The following is a 22,260-nucleotide window of genomic DNA, read 5'->3' on the forward strand; positions in this document are numbered from 1 at the left end:
TTCCCTTTCCCCTCTTTTTCTTTTAGTTTTTTCCTCTCTTCCCTCCACTCTTCCTTCTTCTTTCTTCCCTCTCTTCTCTCTCTCTTTCTTATTTCTTTCCCTCCTCTCTCTCTCTCTCTCTTCTCTCCTCTCTTTTCTTTTTCTCTCATCACAACTTCCTTAACAAAAAAACCCAACAAAACAACAAAGGTAGTATATGAAGTTTTATTTATTATTATCACATTTAGAATTTTTAGAAAACCTGGTATTTACTGTTAAAAAAAAAAATCCCAACCCAATATTTATGATCATTAACTATATTAATATGCAGTGTGTCCTGCAGTGTACCCCCCACACCAGTTTTGTTTTTCTGGTATGCCGGCACTCCGGCACCTTACAAGGTAAACATTTCAGTTTTTTTGGCATTCCAACCAAAAACGTTGCCTACTCCTGTTTTAGATGAACCAAATGTTTGTCTAGGGTTGTGGGGAGATGCACATGTGCAGTGTGACAAGTGCCAGAGCACTTAGCAGCACTACAGAAATACAGCACTCTGAAGGGTTTGTATACACTTCATATATACAGTGACTGTAAAGGTGCTCTCTTCAGCTAGGTAGTAGTAAGAGACTACTCCTTTGCTTCCTTCCTTGTCCTCTCCAGGGGAGCCTGTCATTGAGCCTGATCACTGACAGCTATCAGGGTACGGAGACCATGCTGGCTGTCATTGATGCATAGACAGCCAGCATTTTCATATGTATATACAAAAATATATATACTTTGCAGTTAATACTTTTGTAGCTGTGCCAGGGACTTGGGTAGCAGCAGTTCTCTTTGTCACCTCCTAGGGTGACAGGGCAGCAGCTCTGACCACTTGCCACCAGCATGGCAGAAGCAGTGATCCCTGCCACTACCATGGCAGTAGAGCTGCACCCCCCCCAGTCCTGACTGGGTTGCAGCTGTGCTTCCTGGCTGTCTGTCAAGGAACCAATGATCTCTCTTCCTCCCCCTTAGAGGCTGCAGGGACGGGGAAAGGAGTGAAGCATCGTGGGATTTTGGGGATCCAGGCACTCTCTCTAGTCCTGCATGTTTACATGTGGCTCTACAGAACAATTCCTGTTTCAAACAGGAAAAATTGTGTAGAGCTTACACCATTTTTATAATATTCCAAGCAGGGTGCATGTTTGTACACCTAATTTTTGTAGTGCGACAAGGTGTAACAGGGGATCTTTCTCCTTGTTACTTTAAGAGGGAACATTATTTGACTGTAAGATTGCTGGCAGCTGAATTGAAGCCAGCTGCGAAGAGGTAGGCAGCAGAAGAGAGTTAGGAACCATAGCTCCAAGGCAGTAACAAGCTGCCGGTCACTTACGTGGAGCAAGCAGGAATAGGATAGGGTGCTGGATAGATGCCTGGAGTTCTGCACCCTATTTAAGTGGTGGCGGTGGTAGAGCTAATGAGAAATCACTAGACCCAATTGAAAGCTAGAGTCATGTGACCAGGAGGGATGGGATTTAGGGGTGACCCTGTAAATGTGCTCAGATGGGACTGAGTCTGCAGGGCTGGTGACACCCAGCAGGGAGGAAGCTGGGTGGAATGGAGGGAAGCTAGGGAAAGGCAAACCTTGGCATAGAGAGAGGTACAGAAGTGGGAAGGGCCCTGGAAAAGGGCAGCCCCAGGCCATAGTTAAATGGGAGAGAGCCAAGGGAAGGGCTGGGATTATCTGGTTGGGGATGGTCCTGCTTTGAGCAGGGAGCTGGACTAGATGACTTCCTGAGGTCCCTTCCAACCCTTTCTATGATTCTCTGATAAGGGCAAACCCCAGGTCAGCTAAACACTGAAATGCCAGCTGTGAGGCACGTGGTGTCTAGTAAAGGAGGCTACTAGGGGTGCCCTGAAGACTGTGCTGGCATGTGTTGCATTCCATAAAATAGAGGGTAGCTGATGGCAGGTTTGTAAGCCCAGGGGTTACCCTAGAGATAGGGCCAGGGCCCCGGTGCTTGGTGCTGAGGGCCAGCACGCTGGTACGGGAGGGGGAAGCATGCCCAGGATGACTGTGCTGAAGGTGAAGCAACTCAAAGGACTGTGTCGGGGGCACACCCTGCGAACTGTGCGCAAGTGTGTATGTATATAGCACTGTAAACATACTATCTGTCCATAGCCCATCTTGCACTTAAAAAATGTCTGTGATAGATATTTCTGACCCACTTGATGTAATCTTTTCCAGTGTTTAATCACCCTCATAATTAAAGTTCTCCATATGTAACCTAAAACTTGTTGCAGTATCAATAAGCAGTGTCCCCTATCTGCAAAGAAAAACTGCTTGCTGTTTCCTGTGATACAAATCTTTTTTGTATTTCTGGACTGTAATCAAATCCCCCCTTCTTCTTCTCTTGTCTGGACCAAATAGTCCCAGGTTTTCCAACTTTTTCTCATGTCATATTTTCTAGATTTCTAATAATTTTTATTGTGTTCCTCTGGACTCTTTCCAGTTTGTTCATGTCTTTGAAGTGCAGTGTCCAAGACAGGACAGAGCACTCCAAGTGAGGCCTTCCTAATGCTAAGTAGAGTGGAAAAATCGCTTCTGATGACTTGCCTGTCATCCTCCTAAATGATTAGATTTTTTGCAATGATATTATGCTGTTGACTCATTCAGCTTGTAGTCTATAACTAGTCATAGCTCATCGTGGATTTGATTGTTCCATCGTAAGTATAGTACTTTGCACTTTGTCCTTACTGAACTTAATTCAGTTCATCTTGGACTGTTTTTCTAATTTATCAAGGTTATTTTGAACATTGATCCTGTCCTCATAAGTGTCTGCTTACCCCATCCAGCTTAGGGTCTCCTGCAATTTACTACATGCACATTTACATATTTTAATAGAAATATTATGTAAATTCAGACAGTGGTGGGCACTGGTTCTGCAAGAATCAATTAGATATTAATACTGCACACTAAAATTTGATCTATATTTTTTAAAACATGCTGAGACTTATGCAGGCTAGTGGACAAAGTCTAATAACTCAAAAATCCTTCATTACATTAAAAGATCAATCCAAAGTCATGGGTGTATTTTGTACATTTATAAACTTCTTTGTAGGGATGACAGATTCTTTAGATCTGCAGTTCTTGAAACTAAAGTTGTGGATTCAGTTTACCTGGCAAGTAAAGGGGCTAGATCAGTGATTATCAGCCAGGGTGTAATAGCACCCTTAGGTACCCTGAGATCCTTTTAAGAGTGCTACATAATATTTGTACTATAGGTGTGCTGTCACCTACATGTGATTCGCATGATAAAACCAGAGATTGCAGGATAAACCTGTAGTGTGAAAAATATTCTGACCTACTGAGGGTCTTTCTGAGTTGTCTGCAGCAGAAGAATTGCTCTCTTATTTCTCTGCAGTAAAAAATGAGTGAAAAATAAGAGCTAGCACTTTCTGATGGGTGTCTTCAGTTTAATGAGAGGTGTCTCAAGTCTAAAAAGGTTGAGAACACTGGGTTATACTATGGGGCAGATCTGCTTTGTTTAAAATTTTGGAGGATTTCATTTTTTCAGGCACAAATTGTATAATACTTTGACATAGATTCAGTGGTTACAGTGGAGAACACTTGCATACACTTGGGATTTGGTTTATGAATAAATGCTTTAAAGGCATTGAAATAAATAAGACAGCATTCAGGTAAGACAAATCTAGGTGACACAAACTCCTGGTGAGCTGTTGTTCTGTTGATACGGTATTACTCATGGAAATTACATTGCTTATAGCTGTTTGGTTTTTTTATCTTGAGAAAGATCTGCAGATAGTTGGCTAATTAAGTAAATAAATAAGACACCTAATCTAAATTATCCTAAAGAGCAATCGCTTCCTGATGGAGTTTCTGGCCGGTTCGACACGGGATTAGTTGAAATCTTGACAAAGGAGTTTTTTTAATTGTGCGTCAGGAGAGATGCCTCTTTGGAAAAACAAGCATAGTGCCTTTGATTTGAATGGCTCTACATCAGGTTACAGCAGCTGAGAATCTGTCCTGCTGTACTTGATTTACTAGATGGTTGATTAATCTGTTATACTAGGAAATCCCTGAACAAAACCCATTTCTTTTAAAACTGCTTCAGGTGTGATGTATTAGAAGTTAATTTTCATGATTACTCACTATGGATATACTACACATTACTTGTAGTACCTACAAGTAAGTATCTTCAAATAGAAGTTATGAGTTACAAAGTTTCATCTATCACATAATCTGAAAATGGGTATAAAATTAACCTGCTGTTATTCCTGTCGGTCTCACACTACTTCTGTTTATTTATTTATTTTGCCATTGGATTGTATAGGTCACCATCCCCAAAAGAGCCTCAGTGCAGCTTACAATAAAAACTAGAACCATTATAAAGATGGATGAAAATATTAAAATAATATGTAATAGAGCAAAAGCCAATGAGTTTAACTGTTCTGTCACAGGGTTACAGGCTTGAATCCAGAGAAGAGTGTGCATAGTTTTAAATTTCCAGTGCTCTACCTCTTATAAAATGTGGTTGTATATACAATGCATTATCTTAAAATGAGCAATCAGCTACAATGCTGGTTGCATGAAACTGATGTTTCTTATACACTAGTGTGCATTGGCCCAGGATTAACTAGTACAGTGACAGTGGCCTGGGGCAGAATGGCAAAATCTGTAGATGTGTGTGACAGATTGCATGGTGATTATGTCACTTTGAGGAGAGGCTGCCTGGAAAGCACCCTGCAGGTGTGGCAGGAGACTAATTATGGGACGGGTTACTTGGTAAGCCTGCCACTATGGGAGGAAGGGCAGCCTGGAAACCAGCTGGCAGGTGTGGCACAGAGCTGATTAACCAGGAGGTAAACCCAAACCCAGAGCTGGTCAGGCAGTTTAGCCCTGACTGCTGCGGGAAGCGGGTTCCTGGCAGGAGGGCTGTGTCAGAGCTGTGGAGCGTAAGCAAGATAGAGCCTGGGAATGGGGCAGGCCTGAGCCTGGGAGCAGGGCAAGCCAGGGAGAAGAAGGACCTTGGCATGGATGGATCTGGAATAGATGGGCATGGAGGAGGCAAGGCCTTGGAAGCCATAGGCCTGAGGGGACCAGAGAGGCTCCAAGTGGAAGCAGGCTTTGGAGGCGATAAGCCTGGGGAAAGGGGCCAGGGGCCCATAGCCCAGAAGGGGCTGAGTGTGGAGAGAAAGGACATCAGTTAGTGATAACCATGGATCTAGGTTTTCTGTCTGCTGTGGAAAAACACGGATTTTCTCTTTAAAGGAGAAAAACACAGGAAACTGTAGGTTTCCTCTTGCGGGCTGCTAGAGTCCCAGCCTTCAAGGGGCTGCTTGGGGCTGTGGGGAGTGGGAGGAGGCTGATTGGATGCAGGGGGTGTGTGCACACATGCATGTGGCCAGCAGTACAGCAAAGCAGCATGGTGGAGAGCAGCTCCCACAACTGCCTGCAGGAAAGTCTGTGCGGGTGAGGAGCTTATTGCGGTGTCAGCGGCAACTTGCGGCAAGTCCTCATGGTAGGGTAGGGAGTGGGGCAGGTTTAGCGGCTGGGGCAGCGCCCAGGGCAGGAATATGTGGCTGTGGAGCCTGACTGGGGAGTGGGACAGAGCCACAGGTGATTCATCTAGGGAGAGGAAGGGGCTGGCAAGGAGGCCAGCTTCCCCAGTGGGCCGGTCCTGGTGCCCAGCGGGCAGAATGGGGTGGCGAGGCTCACTGCTGCTGCCAGCACCAGGACCCCCACGACAGCCACGCTGCCATGGACTAATGCCGTACCACCAGCAGCGTGACGAGTAATGGATTAGAGCGTTGGGGAGGAGTGCTCTCACCTCCTGCTGCTGCTTGCTGGTCTGGCCAAGCTGCAGCTCTGTGCCCCAGTGTGGGCACACAAATCTGGGGAGGCACATTCCCCATTTCTCTCCCACCCCCATGATGTGTCACCTATGGTGTTGCCTATGGTTGAGCATATGGCAAGAATATGATGTTCCCCCCTTTCTTCACCCCCTTCCCTGGCTCCACACGCTGGAGGTAGGGGGAAGTGGGTTGGGAGTGAGGGGCACCAGCAGGGCTGGAGGAGGTGGAGGGCTGAGGGTGTGAGGGCCACTCATGGGGATGGGTGGCTGCGGGTTGGGAGTGGTGGCACCAGCAGGTCCAGGGGGCTGCAGGTTGGGAGTTGGGGGCACTGCCAGACCAGAGCTGCTTAGCACCACAAGGGGGTGGGGACGACGACAACAGTTACAGCTGGACCTGCATCCTGCTGGGGAAAGGGGGAGCCCTGATTTTCTATAATAAACCAAAATCAAATGACAAAGTATATAGGTACTTATAATTTATTATAATGATTGAGGAGGCACTGGTAGCCTTCCAAATTGCTCTTAAATTGTAACTATATCAGTAAAACATTGTGTTCAACTGATAACTATAGTAGCGTTTCATTATAATCACAGAAAAATGCAGATTTTAGAGGTTTTTAATCAGAGAATTTTGGATTTTTATCAGAGAATCTGTGATTTTTAAACAGAAAGCCAGGATCCCTGGTGATAACACCTGCAAGGCTTGGGGCATGGTGTAGGGATGGAATGGAGCCGCGCACTTAGCCCTTAAGGCCATGACCACAGGCACCTGGTGGTCATTAGACTAGAGAGAGAGCGCGGCTTGGAAAGCCCTGGGGCAGCTTCCCTTGTATAAATACCAATAAACATCAAGGCTTGGCAGGTGAGACAAAGGGGTAACTGCCCAGAGGGCAAGTGGCTAAGGGCAAAAAAGGGACTCCAGGGGCTTCATGGCTTCCCCTGGCGATGGCCTTGCTACAGTATACCAGACGATTTTCAACTTCTGTACTGTCGCACCCTTGTTAACTTGGTACTTAGTTTCTGAGACTTGTGAAGAAGCAAAATGAAAATTTTGGGGAAAATTAGTTTAGAATTATTCTATCCCCGAGTCATGGTTTCAGTAGTACTTACTTGATTGGTTATCACCATGTTGCACAGCTTGGTCTCCCAAGACTCAATATTGTAGACTAGAGAAAAGGAAGTGGCAGGAATGGCAATGATACTACAGTTAGAGAAAAGTGTAATTTTGTCAAGTTTCTCTGCCTCCAGCTTCTAATAGTGGGCACTGATAAAAGCATTATATCTTCATAGCAATTTTTTCCTATTTATCTGTGTTCCTATATGTAGATACAAATGGCGTTCATTATGACTTGAGAGGTGTATGGCTGTTGGAATATAGTGCACCTTTCATTTTTTATGTACCCAGTTCCAATGGACCCCTATTACTATAAAGTGAAATTCATTCTTCTAATTGCTTCTTGAGTTCCTGTGTGAAATTAATTGATAGACTTAAGCTTCTTCCTGGTGAATAGGTGTCCATGTCAGAAAGTCATTACAACATTTGTTGGCAACCCTTGTCAGCAGAGAAATGAAAGATTAAATTGTCCTGGAGACTGATCTCTGGCTCCTCCAGAATGTATTATTGTGTTTCATTGTGGAAAGTTTTTGCATTATTCTGGACCTGCTCTGAAGTGAAACTGAACATGCACATTTGAGGACATCTCCCAAGATCTAGCAGATAAAGAAAAATTATAAGCGAGTGAAAGCATATTTTAGATTGAAGTAACATTGTTAAAAGAAAGTAGAATAATTTAATTTGAAGATGGCCAAATACTGGCCTGGACAGCAGTAGTAGCAAAATTCAGTTAAGGAGTAAGCAAAATGACCTTTATATGTTCCAGGAAATTTGTTGTTTTAATCTTACGTGAGTATTCATAAACACTTGCTTTTGACAGGACGCCCAAGAGATCTCCACAAGCTTCTACACAACTAAGTGGTTTTTTCAGTGTTTCCTTGATCGCGTGAGTATCTTCGTACCTTATATTCCCATTTTTAGTCTTAAGTTGGGGCACACTGTTCTGACTTTTCTGTCTGATTTTGTCATTACAGACTCCTTTTACATTAAACCTCAGGATATGGGATATCTACATACTGGAAGGAGAGCGTGTGCTTACTGCTATGTCTTACACAATTCTGAAACTGCACAAGAGTAAGATCTCTCATCATTTAAATGCTAAATAGCAATTTGTCAGGGTTTTAGGTGTTGTTTTAGAAAATATTTGTCTTAATATATTTGTAAGTAATTTGACACATTTTGCTTCCATTTTGAACTCTTCTTGGTGACGGCATAGTCTTAGCATATATAACTGCACTGTTTGCTTTGGAGAGCCTTGTGATCTGTTAAGGACACGGATAGGTGTTGCATGACCCCAGGAGGTCATCTAGTCCAACCCCCTGCTCAAAGCAGGACCATCCCCAGCTTGAACAGCTGTATAATTATCTCAGGTAATGAGGACACCCAGTATCCCACAGTCCTCTGCTCTTCCTCCCTCCCTCCCTCCAAGGAGAACTGAGGGAAGGAGAGCGTTGGTCGGCTGATAGCTCAGCCCTCGGCAGGCTATTTGGAAGACCTGTGGGGACCTACTGTCGGAGCTAAGGCCCCCCAGTTGCTGAACAGACCCAGGGAAACCTGTGAGGACCTGCTGTGGGTACAAGGGGGTGGGAGCATTCTCCCAGGCTAGAACCTGGGGTTCAAGCCTCAGTCATCTGCCTCCCTTCTCTGCCCAGACCTGGGGATTGGCAGAGAGCATTTACTGGAGCTGGACTTGTCCCTCTGTGGGATGGATCTATAGCTGTGCTGCCTCTGCCTCCCACCCCATGCACACTTCCTGGATGACCCCAAGGGGGGTGTATAGGCAGGGGACTGGTGCACCTTGGCAGATGCCTTCTCTTGGAGCCCCAGGAAGGTTCCCACTGTGGGAGGATGCCCTCTCCCTGCCAGTCAGATGATTGGCTGGGGTTAGAGGGACGGGAGTATTCTCCGGGGCCTGGAATCCTCCCGGGGCTCTGGGAGCTGCTGCAGGGAGAGAGGGAGTGGGGCTGGGGCAGGGACGGCAGGAGCAGGTGTTGCCCAACTGGCAGGGCATGGCATGGGACAGCCATGAGAGGCTCATCTGGGGGCCCCAGCCCACAGTGGCAGCCTGCCCTTGCCCCACGTGGAGATTTGGGGGCACATGGTCCCCATCCCTCCCCCAGGGGTGTGCGCAGTGGCGGGAGCTTCCCCTTCTCCCTGTGTGCAGCTCAGTCCCATGCCCTCTCCAGGCTGGGCAGCATCTGCCTCTGCCCCAGCCCCACTCCCTCCCTCACTACTGGCACCTCAATCTGGCCCCTGGCCCCCCCATGCCTCTTTCCCCACAACAGGCTTACCAGCTGGCCCCAGCTGCTCTCCACGCTGCTGGGCTGTGCTCCTGGCCACCTGTGTTCTGCACACATGCACATGGCATTTACACATGCACATGGCATTTATTAATCAGCTGAAAAAAGCTGATTGCTGATACAGTCAATTTTTCTTTTATTGGTGCTGATCCGATATGGGACTAATGTATTGGTGCACCTCTAATTTTGCCCGACTCTGTTGTAGATCATGCTATCTGTCTGTTGTTGAAATCATGGTTCTATGAGGATATGGTGATGAGTGTTTCCAGCTGCATGGCACAACTTAAAAGCGAATTACTTTTATGTATTCGGCAGTTCCTCCAGAAAAACTTAAGTGATTTACAAGCGAGCCAGCACCTTGTTCAACAGACTAAATTACTCTCCATATATTTGAATAGTAGTAATAATATTTAAACGGTGTTAATAAATAATCTGGCCTCTAGAAATGGTAGGAAAGGAGCACTGTAGTTTCATGGTTTGGATAACTGAAATACAGTGGTCTGACAGATTATGAAGGGGCTAATTTGTTCAAGTTGAACCCTTTGTGTTCTTTGCTTTTCCTAGTTACATTCTTTCAGAAGCACTTGCAGTGGACTTGTGCATGCTTAGGTCTGTGCCATCACATCTTCACTGTAGATGTTACCTGTATTAGCTAGATGAAGTACCAGTGACGTGTGTGCCACCATCACAATACAGGTTTGCCTGCCAATGCTGTAATCATGCCTCTAATGGCAGGGTACACACCCCTTATACCTGATTTTTAGTTTTTGGAGGAGCATCCGCATTTTAGGCTGGTCTTTCCCTGTGTCAGCCATGAAACCATTTTCTTTGTAATTTTCCTTTTAACTCTGAGTCTTCACGTGTAGATTCGGTAACTACAGTGTAACGTAAATATGTTCACAGTGGCTTAACAGGGCCAAAGACACAAGATAAATGTGTCTGTTGTATTCTGTTGATCCATCTTGATTGTTACTGGTACATGACTTAGCTGCTTTAGAGCTAGCTTGGATGCCTGCATTATTCTGCTATGTAAACAGTTCTTTGTCTGCAGTTTAGATGCATCCTCAGTGTCACTTACTGCATGTAAAGTGGTACAGCAGGCAGGCTTTGCATGCAACTGCCCTGTTCTGGTTGTATTTTAAAAGAAATCAATATCTCCGCTTTCTGTAAGCAGTGGAAAACAATTGTATGACATGTAGTTTTCAGAGAAATTCAGTTATAAAACTGATTTCCACCTGAGCAAACCGATATGATAGTTTCCTCATAGCATCCAGTTTCTCACTGTAGGTTAATATGGCACTTAGCCGCAACAGGGGCTGCATAAATGTGCTGTTGGGGAACAGAGGGACAACAGCAAAGCCATGACATGCATCTTCAGCCACCAGAGAAGTATACCAGTACCTATTGTGCACGCCGCCTAGTGGCCTAATGTTATTACGATATGGTTCATTAATTTTATATGTTATTTAACTACATTTTTAAGCTTCATTACACTACTTGGATCCCTTCCTCGTTCCATCTCCCAAAAAGCTTTTCCCCTCTTACCAACAATTCATATTAACAGTATTTTCAGTCCCTTCTCCCCCTTTCCCCACCATTCCTGTGTAGACCCTGATTGTATAATATTGAAGGATTCTCAGGTTTTGTTACGGTTGAAAGGGAGGTAAAATGCCTGAAAAAGCATCTTGCCATTTTTCAGGAACACAATTGTTAGGACTGTTGCTTTTTCTTTTAGACCCCACCCCCAAAATCATATATTCCCAGCTTCTGTAGGTACATAGACCTTGGTGGTTTGTTACTTAATCTACTTTTAACTGCCAAGGGTCTCTAAGAAATTTCTCTTATGGGCCAATTATGCTGTAATTGTTCATCACCTCACCTTCTGGATTGTTATAGGGGTGTAGGTTGTAGCCATGTTGGTCTAAGGACATAGGCAGACAAGGTTCTTTGGGTGAATCTGATATCTTTTATTAGACCAATTTAAATAGTTGGGGGGAAACATTTTTTTCAAAATGTTTCCCCCCAACTATTTAAGTTGGTCTAATAAAAGATATCATATTCACCCCAAAGAACCTTGTCTGCCTTCTGAAGTGTGACACCAGTCACTGTTGGTACATTGGGCCTTGATTATTATAAGGTTGGTCCCTGTGATTCCATATCCGTATTCATGCCCCCTAAACCTCAGTTCATCAATATTAACAGTATTTCTTCCTTAACGTTTCTATGGGGAGTACTGGTAGTACTGTCAATTATTAAAGTTGCCTGACACTTTTTGTTACAAAAATCTGTGTTCTATTCCTTTTTATTGGCTCCAAGCTGTAATAATTTTGACTGAAATTTTCCATGTTGGGATGCTTTTCAGGCTGAATTCTTTGGAAAATGTTAGTCATAAACAGTTCTGTTTTTTCCAAGAATGAGGTTAATGAAAACTTTTTCCATGTTCTTAACAAAGTAATAATAAAAATTAAAAAAGGAATCTAGCAATCCTTGTAAACTGTTGCTTTCTTTCCTGTGAATGTTATCTCAGTTATGAATGACAGTAGCCTATGTGTCACATTTTTAAACAGCTTAATTTCTCTTCTGAGAGGTAGGTTATGAAGACCTATATCTTCATGTTCCAGGTGAAGGACAGGAGCTGGAAAATATATAAATGCAGATGAAAAATTGTAGATCTGTAACATAAAAACAGGGAGACTGAAGGATGGTACTATTGCTTTCAGTTTTCTGAAGAGATATCACCTTTCAAATTTGGGGGAGACATGCTGGGGAGGCAGTTACTGTAAAAATAAGAAAACATTTATAGGGGTGATGAGTACATGCATTTTTAGTGTGCTTTGAAAATGTTCCATCATCCCTGGGTTCTTTGTCATTTGTAGAAATGTTTCAGTTTTGAAACTAAAAAAAAAATCACCTTTCTAGTGGTCTTTACTTAAATTTGAATGATATCATAAAACAGTTTTTTGTTCATCATAATATTTTGTTATGGTCTAGAACATCTGATGAAATTACAAATGGAAGAACTTGTAGAATTTCTTCAGGACACTCTAGCCAAGGACTTCTTCTGTGAAGATGACGTTGTAATAGAGCAGCTTCAAAATTCGATGTCAGAACTGAAACGAGCAAAGTTAGACCTACCAGCTGCTGGTAAGAAACTTCCTCTAGATATGTTGATCAGTACACTAAGAACTGTTACAAATATAGTATAGTTCTTTATTTTAAGTGTTAGTTGTATGTCACTAATATATTTGTTTATTCATTGCTGTAAAATGCTTACCATTTTTAAGATACCTTTGGGTTAAAAATAGAATTTATGCTATGAGTTAACTCTTTCTTTTTTAAATGGTTAGTCCTAATTCTGTGTTTTGGGAAAATGCTTATCATTCAAAATTCAGATAACTGAGTCAACTTTCTTTATTAATTTAAGGTTTTTAGAAGGAGATATGTATAAGCAAGAAGACTCTATGAACTAGCTTTCTTTAAATAAATCCATCTGTTGAATACTTGGTAACCAATAGGCCTTCCTGGTCTTGAATAATTGGCTGCTTTCTTTCCATCCCATAATTTTTAATCTCTGCAGTTGCAAGACAGGTAGTTATTATTCTCTGAGATATTTAGAAAATGGATTATGGAGCACTCTTCCTTCCACCCTGACTCCTACTCAGATCCTGGTGCCTCTGTGTTGGGATACACGGAGGCGTGAGGCCTAGTGGCTGTAGCCAGAGGTTGTTACCAGCATCCGTAGTTGGGGGGCAAGCTAAGGTCAGCCCAGGGTTCAAATGCCACACCAGACAGTTTACCAGGAGCAGAGGTCAGGGAGTCATCTGAGGTGAAACCAGGGTTCACTTGCTGAGCCAGGGGGATACCAGAAGCATATGTCAGGAGATGAGCTGAGATCAAACTGGGGTTCATGTGCCAAGCCAGAGGATTACCAGAAGCGGATGTTGGGAAGCAAGCCAAGGTCAAACTGGGTTCTTCAAGTTCAGGGACTGGGTGCACAGGCAAGAATGCAGGAACAGGCACCAGGGAAGTCACATGAATGAGAACCACTTGCAGGTTGAGGCCCCAGGCAGACACCGGGTGCCAGCTGCTGCAAGACCTCCTTAAGAGTAGCCTGGGAACTAGTCGGCAGGTTCAGGCTCAGCTGCTCCTGTTCAGGGGGTTGATTGTTACTGACCTGGTTGCCTTCTGCAGTGCAGAGGCCTTACACTGTTTCCCACTTCCCAGCTTCTTGTCCCAGCCTTCACTCGCCTTTGCTTTTGTTTCAGTTTTCTGCCAAGGTCCTGGCTTCTCATCACATCTGTTCCCCTGTACTCATTCTTCCCACACTAGGTCACACTTACTGTGACCAGACATTCTGGTCTCTCCTATCTCCTAGTCCATGCTCAGTGTTATATCCCATCCACTTGACAGATGGCTCCAAATCTTCTTGTCCAGACACTTCCAGCCTCACTTTTTGGTCATCTGATCACAAAGGACTGGGGGATTGGATGAGGTAGGAGGGCCTGTGGCACTCTCAAGTCTCAAATGAACTCACAATTCCTGAGTTCTGCTATTCCTATCCTACTCTGTTCTCTGGTAAAGTGTGTTGTCTTCTCTTCTAATGCTGGTCTACGTAGCCTCTACATCAGGGGTGAGCAAAATATGGCACGTGGGCTGGATCCGGCCCACCAGGCCATTCTATCCAGCCCATGGACTCCCTAAAAAAATTATAAAATTGATATTTATCTGCCCCTGGCTGCCTATCAAAGATGACAGGAACCAGGGGCAGTAGGACCCAGGGAAAGCCATGGCAGGCTCCTGCAGTAGCAAGGCCCGCCAGGCCCCACCCGCCAGCTAGAAGCCCCTGCCTTAGTTTTCCCCCTAAGATGGCAAACCCTCTTCCGCAAAAGAGTACTTCCGGGGCAATGGGAGGGGCTCCCGGTGGCAAAGATCAGAGGTTAGGGATGGGACTTCTGGCCCCAAGATGGCAACCAGGGGCCATCAAGAGGTGGGGCTACCCACGTGGCCCTTGACAGCTTGCCAAAACTCGGTAAGCGTCCCCCCGCCTGAAATAATTGCCTGCCCCTGCCTCTGCATCCTGCCATGCTGCCAGTCATTCTTTGCCTAGGTGGCAGAGATTCACATGGTGGATCTAATTATCCAGTTCTGTTGATGATTCATATTGGTGTTGGTATGATGCCCTGAGATGAAAGGTTTTAGTCAGCTTCTATAAAACCCCTCACTGTCAATGGAAGAAAGTTGCTTGAATGTTAAGAGATGTCCTCCAATATGGCTATTTCTCTATCTTTAATATTCTGCTTTGGGAGGGTGCTGTATTTCATCAATCCCAAGTGGAGTTGGGAATTCGTTTGAGAATTTCCTTGTATTTTAACAGAACATTTATAGCAGGGGATGGAAAGGCAAGAAGCCGTCCTGACTTCCCAATTTGTGTGTGGGAATATAGAGAGGGAAGGAATGTGTGGGGAAGGTAGGTTTGTAGACCTGGAATACTACTGTTTGTGACTCACCACTCTGGCATCTCTGGTATCTTTTTTGGCAATCTCCCACAGTCAAGGATGATTGTCTTCCACAATTGTCTTATCTGTGGGTCTGAAGATAGCTGACAAGGCCAATCTGGGATCAACAGACTCTGTTGCAACTCAGGCACATGTTTCCATGTGGAGTGGGTAGCTTTTGATTCTTGACTCGGTCTGCAGCATACTATTTCTGCTGCTCCTGCTTTTCCATCTCCTGTTGTCATAAGGTTTAAAAGTACTAAGATCCTTGCAGTAGACGACTCCTCCATTTTGGGGTGGTCTTGGGCAGTAATCTCCCATGAGTTGATGTTTGTGGCTGAGCCGCCCACCTCACTGCTCCCGACCACCTGCCAAGTTCCAAGTGCCTCCCCAAGGGTCTCTCATGTCTGGCCAACCCCCTTCCTGGAGCACACCTGCAAGCCTGGGCTCACCGCTGCTACCACCCAGGAGTCTCGGTCTGTCTGCAGCCTTGTGCCCCCTGGAGTACGCAGACCTTGTAGACCTTGAGGGTGCTTGACCCACTGCAAGAACTTGGGGTGCTTCCCTTGGCCTGGAGTACAAATAGTGGCCTCCCTTAGTCAGCCAGTCCAAGGGGACATGAAGGCATGCCTCTTATCCCTTTCCTACCCAGTTCACCATACTTAGAACGATGGAGAACTTTATTGATTACAGGGAGCAGGTTTGAGGTAGGGTACAAGATAGAGAGGTATCACAGAATAACCTTAGAGCAAACTGGCTAGGTAGCCATTGATCACGCAGTTGCTGTACTGCAAGCTATATATCTAGATAGGTTTCAAGTAGCTTACCCACAAGTATTATGCAGAGGCTGGTTGAGCTTTCCTCTGGAGGCCGGTAGTTCAATGTGTGTCCAGTTTCAAGGGAGAGAGGGAGAGATCTCCCTCTCTGTGTCTGGTCAGTTGCTCCCATGCTGTCCAAAATGGGTCTCTCTGCTCATCTGGAGCCCAGCAGAGCCCCAGAAGCCATGAACTTATTCCATGGTTTCCCAAAATGGCTCTCCCCTTCCAAGAAGAAGGGACCCTATATATCCCTGTCGTGACCTCATCACTAAGTTCCCACCAGAAGCAGCCCCATTGGCTGATGCCTGGTGCTTTCAAGTGACCTCACCTTCCAGGTCCAGTCAGGCAGGTGTTTCTGATGCCGACCAATCAGTTTAAAAAGCAATACTGGTCACCTGATGGTGTGGGCCCCTGCCCCCTTGCCAGGAGGTAAGTGCCCAAACAATAGGGGCTAGGGTAACTCAGGCAACCAGGTTGACAGACAGGTGAGAGAACTAGTCACACGACCTGCAGAGGCAGTAAACTGAACAATGGAGCAGGTTCCCCCTCCCTCAGGAATTTACCTGCCCAGGTCCTGTACGCAGAGCTGGTTGCTTAGCAATTGGAGTGATAGACAGGTATGAAAACAATAGCAAGGAAAAACCTAATAAAAGGGTCTGGGGAGATGCTGGGAGGGCATTCTGCCACGATGTTTATAATGCTTTTTTTCAAGTTGGCCTCAAGGATGTCCTTCAAGTGCTTTCTCTGCCCTCCTCTTGAGCGTACGCCTTGACTGAGCTGGGAGAATAAAACTTGCTTTGGGAGTCTGGAGTTGGACATGTGAATGATATGGCTGGCCCAGCAAAGTTGATGTTGGATGATCATTGTCTCAGTGCTTGTGGCATTTGTTTACAAGAGGACGCTAATGTTGACACATCTATCTTCCCGCTGGTTTCAAAGGATCTTCCATAGGCAGTGTTGATGGTACTTCTCCAAGTGACTTGAAGTGCCTCCTACGGTGTCCACGTCTCAGGTTCATACAGTTAGATGGGGATCACAACTGTCTGATAAACCATGAGCTTGGTATTGGATCGGATGTCATGATCTTCAAACACCCATTTCCTCCGGCATCTGAAGGCAGCACTTGCACATTTGAGGTGATGTTGGATTTCTTCGTCAATATCAGCCTTCTGCGAGAGATGGCTTCCACGGTACAGGAAATACTCAACACTCTCCAGAGTTTCACTGTGAATCTGAATTACCAGAGCTGGGGACAGCTCATTAAGAGCTTGTTGATGAGAGGACCTTAGTCTTCTAAATGTTAAGCAACAATTCCATTTTCTTGTACGTCTTGGTAAAGATGTTGGTGATTGCCTGAAGGTCTACTTCTGAGTGAGCACAGACAACAACATCATCAGCATACTGGAGCTCGATGATTGAGGTTGGGGTGGTTTTGATTTTGGCTCAGAACTGCCTGAGATTAAACAGTTTAGCAATCCATTCAGTAGTTTAACTCCACTCTGACTGGAAGCTTGTTGGTGGTCAGATGTAGCATCGTGGGAAGGAATATCGAGAAGAGTGTTGGAGCGATGGTGCAGGCTTGCTTAACTCCCATCTTAACCTCAAAGGCGTCTGTGATAGATCTGTTACTGAGGACCACTGGTCGCATTCTGTCATGGAATAGGCAAAGAATGGTGATGAATTTTGGTGGGCATTTGTACCTCAAAACAGTCTTCCACAGCTTTTCTCAGTTGACAGTCAAAGACTATTGTGAGGTCAGAGAAGGCTATATAAAGAGGTATGTGTTGTTCCTGTCATTTTTCATGCAGTTGGTGAGTTGTGAAGATCATGTCACTTGTGCCTCTTGATGCCCTATACCCATACTGAGATTCCAGGAGGAGCTCTTCAGCAAGTGGAAGGAAACAGTTCAGGAGGGTTCCCGCAATGATCTTTCCTGTGGTGGATACTAAGATGATCCCTCTATAATTTCTACAGTTGGACTTGTCTTCTTTCTGAAGATTGTCATGATCATGGCATCCCTGAGGTCATTTGGGATTTTCTCATTCCAAATCCTTAAGAGGAGGACATAGACCTGTTATCTCACCTCTTCTCCCCACTGCTTGAAGATTTTGGCAGGGATTTCATCTGCTCCAGATACCTTGTCATTCTTCATCTGCTTGATAGCTTTCATCAAGGGTTGGAGGGATTCTGAGATTTTTGCTGACTGGGCAGGATAGAATGGAGAATGGTCTTGTCAGCAACAGTGTCTTGATTTGAGAAGGGCTTCAAAATTTTCTTTTCAGCAGGTGTTGATGGCTCCCGTTTCCTTGATCAGGTCTCTAGGCCTGTGCGAAGCGGCTAGTGTTTGCTTCAGATTCAGATTTGGCTGATTCAGGGGACAGCGATTCAATTCAGTGATTTGAATCACTGTCCTGAATCGATTCGGCCGAATCCTATTCAGAGATTCAGCCGCCACCAAATCTCTGAATCAAGCAGGCCCCATCCCCCACCTGCTTTCCCAGCCCTGTCAACGCCTGCCCCACCCGGTCCCAGTGTCCTGGAACTTAAAAAAAAAAAAAAGCCCCCACTCACTGATTGCTGCCTGGTGGGGGGACTATCTCCGCTGCCTCCCACTGCCCCATGCTGGGTGCGGGGGCTGTACCACGAGCCCCCAGAGGTTCTGAAATCTGTTGTAGCAGCTGGTGAGTGCAGGGCTTTTTTTTTTTCCTGGCAAGGGTCCCCTATGGTCCCCTCCTCCAGCCCCTCCTCCCCACTCCCTACTTACGGGCACAGAGTCCGGATCCAGCTCCCTAAGGCAGCGAGCGGGGACTGCCCGAATCTCTGAATCTCTTTGAACCTTTTCTGAATCAATTTGGAGGCTTCAAATTGATTTGGACCTTTTTATTTGTTTCTTGATTCGATTTGGAGATTCGGCCGCTGAATCAGGCCGAATCCCCTCTGAATCAAATCAGCAACTGAAGCTTCGCACAGCCCTAGTCTCCTCTATCCTTAGGTCTCAAGGGGTGTTTGTCCCTGAATGCTCAGACTGTAGATGGCTTTGGCATTGGAAAAACCATGCATATTGTGGATGTCAGCAAGATGTTGAATCTCCTTCATCTTGTCTTACCACCATCTGTTCTTCAGTGCCACTGCATTGGCATCTCTGATATAATAAGGCAAGGGAGAAACCCTGCTAGGAATAGGGTGTTCTGAGAAATGTGAATGGGAGGTTCCTACAAAGTTGCTGGTGGAGAATAGGGATCTTGTATTGCTGTGACTCATGGGTCTCAAAGATATAGCCTGTGGAGCCCTCTGATCCAGCCTGTGGGTCTTGCGCTGACTCCATGCACCTTAATCATAGAATCATAGAAAGAAGGACCGGAAGGGACCTGTGAGATCATCAAGTCTGGTCCCCTACCATAGGCAGAAGAGGTAATTGGGCTCAAACAAGCTCAATGAAGTGCTTGATCATCCTCCTCTTGAACACCTCCAGGGATGGCGACTGCCCCACCTCTGCTGGAAGTGTGTTCCAGATTCTAGTTACCCATATGGAAAAGACAATTTTCAGTATGTCTAGCCTAAACTTTTCCTTGACTAGCTTGTGCCCATTGGTCCTCATCCTCCCAGGGGATGCTTTTCTGAAAAGTTGCTCTCCCAGATCCTGGGGTTCTCCCTTGGCATATTTGTAGGTGGCTATCAAGTCACCCCTCAGCCTTCTTTTATTCAGACTGAACAAACCCAGATCCCGAAGTCAGTCATAAGGCCTACCTCCCAGATCCTTTATCATGTGGGTGGCCCTTCTCTGCACCCTTTTGAGCTTGTCCACATCCTTCTTGAAGTGCGGTGCCCAGAACTGGGCACAGTACTCCAGCTGTGGCCTTACCAACACCGAATAGAGGGGGAGGTGCACCTCTCTGGATCTATTGGTGCCACATCTGCTGATGTACGCCAGAGTTCTGTTTGCTCTGTTGGCGATTTCATCACGCTGGTGGCTCATATTCATCCTCTGGTCAGTTGTCACCCCCAGGTCCCTTTCAGATGCAGTGCCAGCCAGTGGACCCCACCACCTATTGTATAGATATGTTGAGGGTTCTTCCTACCCATATGAAGGACCTGGCACTTGTTCCTATTGAACCTCATATGAATGCGTTCAGCTCATAGGACCAGCTTGTCAGGGTCATCCTGGATCTTTGTCCTGTCCTTGGATGTGCCCACTTGTCCCCACAGTTTGGTATGGCAAACTTAATCCTTGCGCTTTTCACTCCCTCATCCAGGTCATTGATAAAGATGTTAAAGCACACGGGCCCAAGCACTGATCCCTGGGGGACACCACTGGAGACGGCCCTCCAGGATGAGGCCACCCCATCAATTATCGCTCATTGGGATTGGCTGCTGAGCCAGTTCCCAACCCACCTCGCTGTAGCCTGGTCTAGGCCAGTCCTCTCCAACTTAACTGAGAGGATTTCATGGGAAACAGTATCAAAGGTCTTGCTGATTTCTAGGTAGATGACATCCACCTCCTGTCCCATGTCCAGCTGGTTAGTTACCTAGTCATAAAAGGACAACAGGTTTGTTAGGTATGACCTCTCCTCGACAAAGCCATGCTGGTTGTTTCTCAGTACCCCACCAGTTGCGAGCTTGTGGTTGATGGCCACCTTGGAAATGTTTTGGAAGATTTTTCCCAGGACGGATGTCAGACTGACTGGTCTATAGTTAGCAGGGTTGTCCCTCTTTCCTTTCTTAAAGATGGATACCGTGTTAGGTCTCTTCCAATCGTTCGGGACCACTGCTGATTTCCACCGTGTGGGGCTGTGGCCTGCGTGTGCCATATGTTGCATGTGGCACAAGGAACCAGGTCTCATGTGCACTGTGTATGTGTGTGGGGCTGGACCTGTGGTGCTGTGGGTGCTGAATGCAGCACATGATGGTGGTCTGGGGCATGTGCTGCATGCAGTGCCCATGCTGGACTGGCTCTGTGCACTGGCTTCAAGGCCAGACCAGATCAGGCCCACAGATTGGCTCCATGCACCAGAACCAGCGTGCAGGCCCAGTCTGGCATGGACATTTCATGCAGCGTGTGCCCTGTGCTGGCTCCATGTGCGCTAACACAGGGCTGGTCCGGGGTTTGTACTGCAGGGGGTGTCTGTGCCAGATCAGCCCCATGTGCTGGCTCTTGTGCAGGTGAGCCCTGCACCCCTCATCTAGCTCACAGGGCCAGGTAAGTTTGACACTTCTGCTGTAACTCATTTAATGATAGGGTGATGGAGGCAGCTATAGGTTAGATGGGGAAGTTAGTGGGTTACTGGGTTGTTGGTTATAGCTGTGTTGTTCTAAGGACACAGGCAGGCAAGGTTCTTTGGGTAGATGTGATATCTTTTATTAGACTAACTAAATAGTTAGAAAAAGTTCTTTGCAAGCTTTCTGGCACAAACACCCTTCCTCAGATATTGGGAGACTGCTCTCATTGGGATACTGGGGGCAGGCATATCACAGTGTACTCTTACGCTGTAATCCTGGCACATCACTATTCACATTTCCCTGTTTAATTAAGGGCCCTCTCTGCTTGCCCAGCCACAGAGCACTGGCAGAACCAGAAGAGCGACCAGTACATAGAAGCTAAGAACTCCTTTTTGGGAGCCCCTTTAACCTCCTCCACACGTTGGAGCTCAGGTTCACAGCACAGTAGTAATTTATGCACACGTGTTATTTTTTTCTCTCGCAGTTTCAGTGAGTATCGTAGGCCTGCAGTGGCAGTGGTTTATGTCTGTCTTGCAGCTCAGGAAAACAAGAACTAGGTTTTGACAGATCTTTTCTCCTCAATACCAGTTTCTTCCTGCTGCAGGGGAGAAATAGGGAGCTAAGGGTGATTTTTCATCAGAGGTGTGTCCCAGTAGGGGACACTTTTCCCCTTGATTTATTTTTTTCTTTAGAAGGAATGATGCTAATGGAAAGATGTCTGCCTGGGCTGTATTTCCTTGTGATAATACAAAATGGGTAATCTTTCTGCTTCTTAATCCATTGTGGCTCCAACTCTTTGCTAGTTGTTAGCGCACACAAACCATAGCTGACTCAATCCACTTTTAACTATGCACCCTGGGATTTTTAATTCGGGTAGTAGGGGCTCTTGGTTTTTAGATCCAAATGTACTTAATTCAAATGTCATTCCATCCAAACCTTCCAGGGCATCACTTTAAAAAGCAGACTGTTTAGGCTTTGTGAGGGTAGACTCAGGTTTGCCCTTCAGTAGAGAAACAGAACAGAAGTATCAAATCAGAGGCTCACTTGGGATGGAGCAGGTCTGTTCTGTAAGGGGTTGAGATGCGGAGCGGGGCTGCAGCAAAAAAGAGAAGAAGGAATACATAGTGGGCTTGGTATTTAAAAGGAATTGTTTCTAGTCATACATCTCTGTCAGGAGACATTTTGGAGAGTTGTACTTCATGGTATGACTCTGAGCCAACCATCTTTAATGTGGTTTGAGACTTGTGTATTTAGATATCTAAAGCAACACTGATGTGAATAAAATGATTATTTTTGGCATGCATTCCACTGCTGCATTCAGGAGGATTACCAAGAACAAACCAAAATATATCTTAGTGCTAGATGGGGGGAGAAGACCTTTCTTTTCATATATATATTTCTCAGTAGCCTGAGAGTCTCTCTGTGTATATGGTATATTTTTGCTGGGGGAAATTGGATTGTTGCTCAACTTTTCACAAAATGTAT

General features: G+C 45.7%; 1 protein-coding gene across 3 annotated transcripts in view; it reads left to right on the forward strand.

The window, feature by feature from the left end:
• The window catches only part of USP6NL (USP6 N-terminal like), a 142,511-nt gene that overhangs the window by 104,465 nt on the left and 15,786 nt on the right, over window positions 1–22,260 (forward strand). For all 3 annotated transcript variants that reach the window (XM_025213041.1, XM_006016309.3, XM_025213050.1), the window contains 3 exons: window positions 7,766–7,831; window positions 7,920–8,019; window positions 12,237–12,389. In XM_025213041.1, coding sequence (XP_025068826.1) covers window positions 7,766–7,831; window positions 7,920–8,019; window positions 12,237–12,389 — 319 coding nt within the window. The remainder of the gene's footprint in view (window positions 1–7,765; window positions 7,832–7,919; window positions 8,020–12,236; window positions 12,390–22,260) is intronic.

Source organism: Alligator sinensis, unplaced genomic scaffold (assembly GCF_000455745.1).
Source record: "Alligator sinensis unplaced genomic scaffold, ASM45574v1 scaffold268_1, whole genome shotgun sequence".
Classification (NCBI taxonomy): Eukaryota; Metazoa; Chordata; order Crocodylia; family Alligatoridae; genus Alligator; species Alligator sinensis.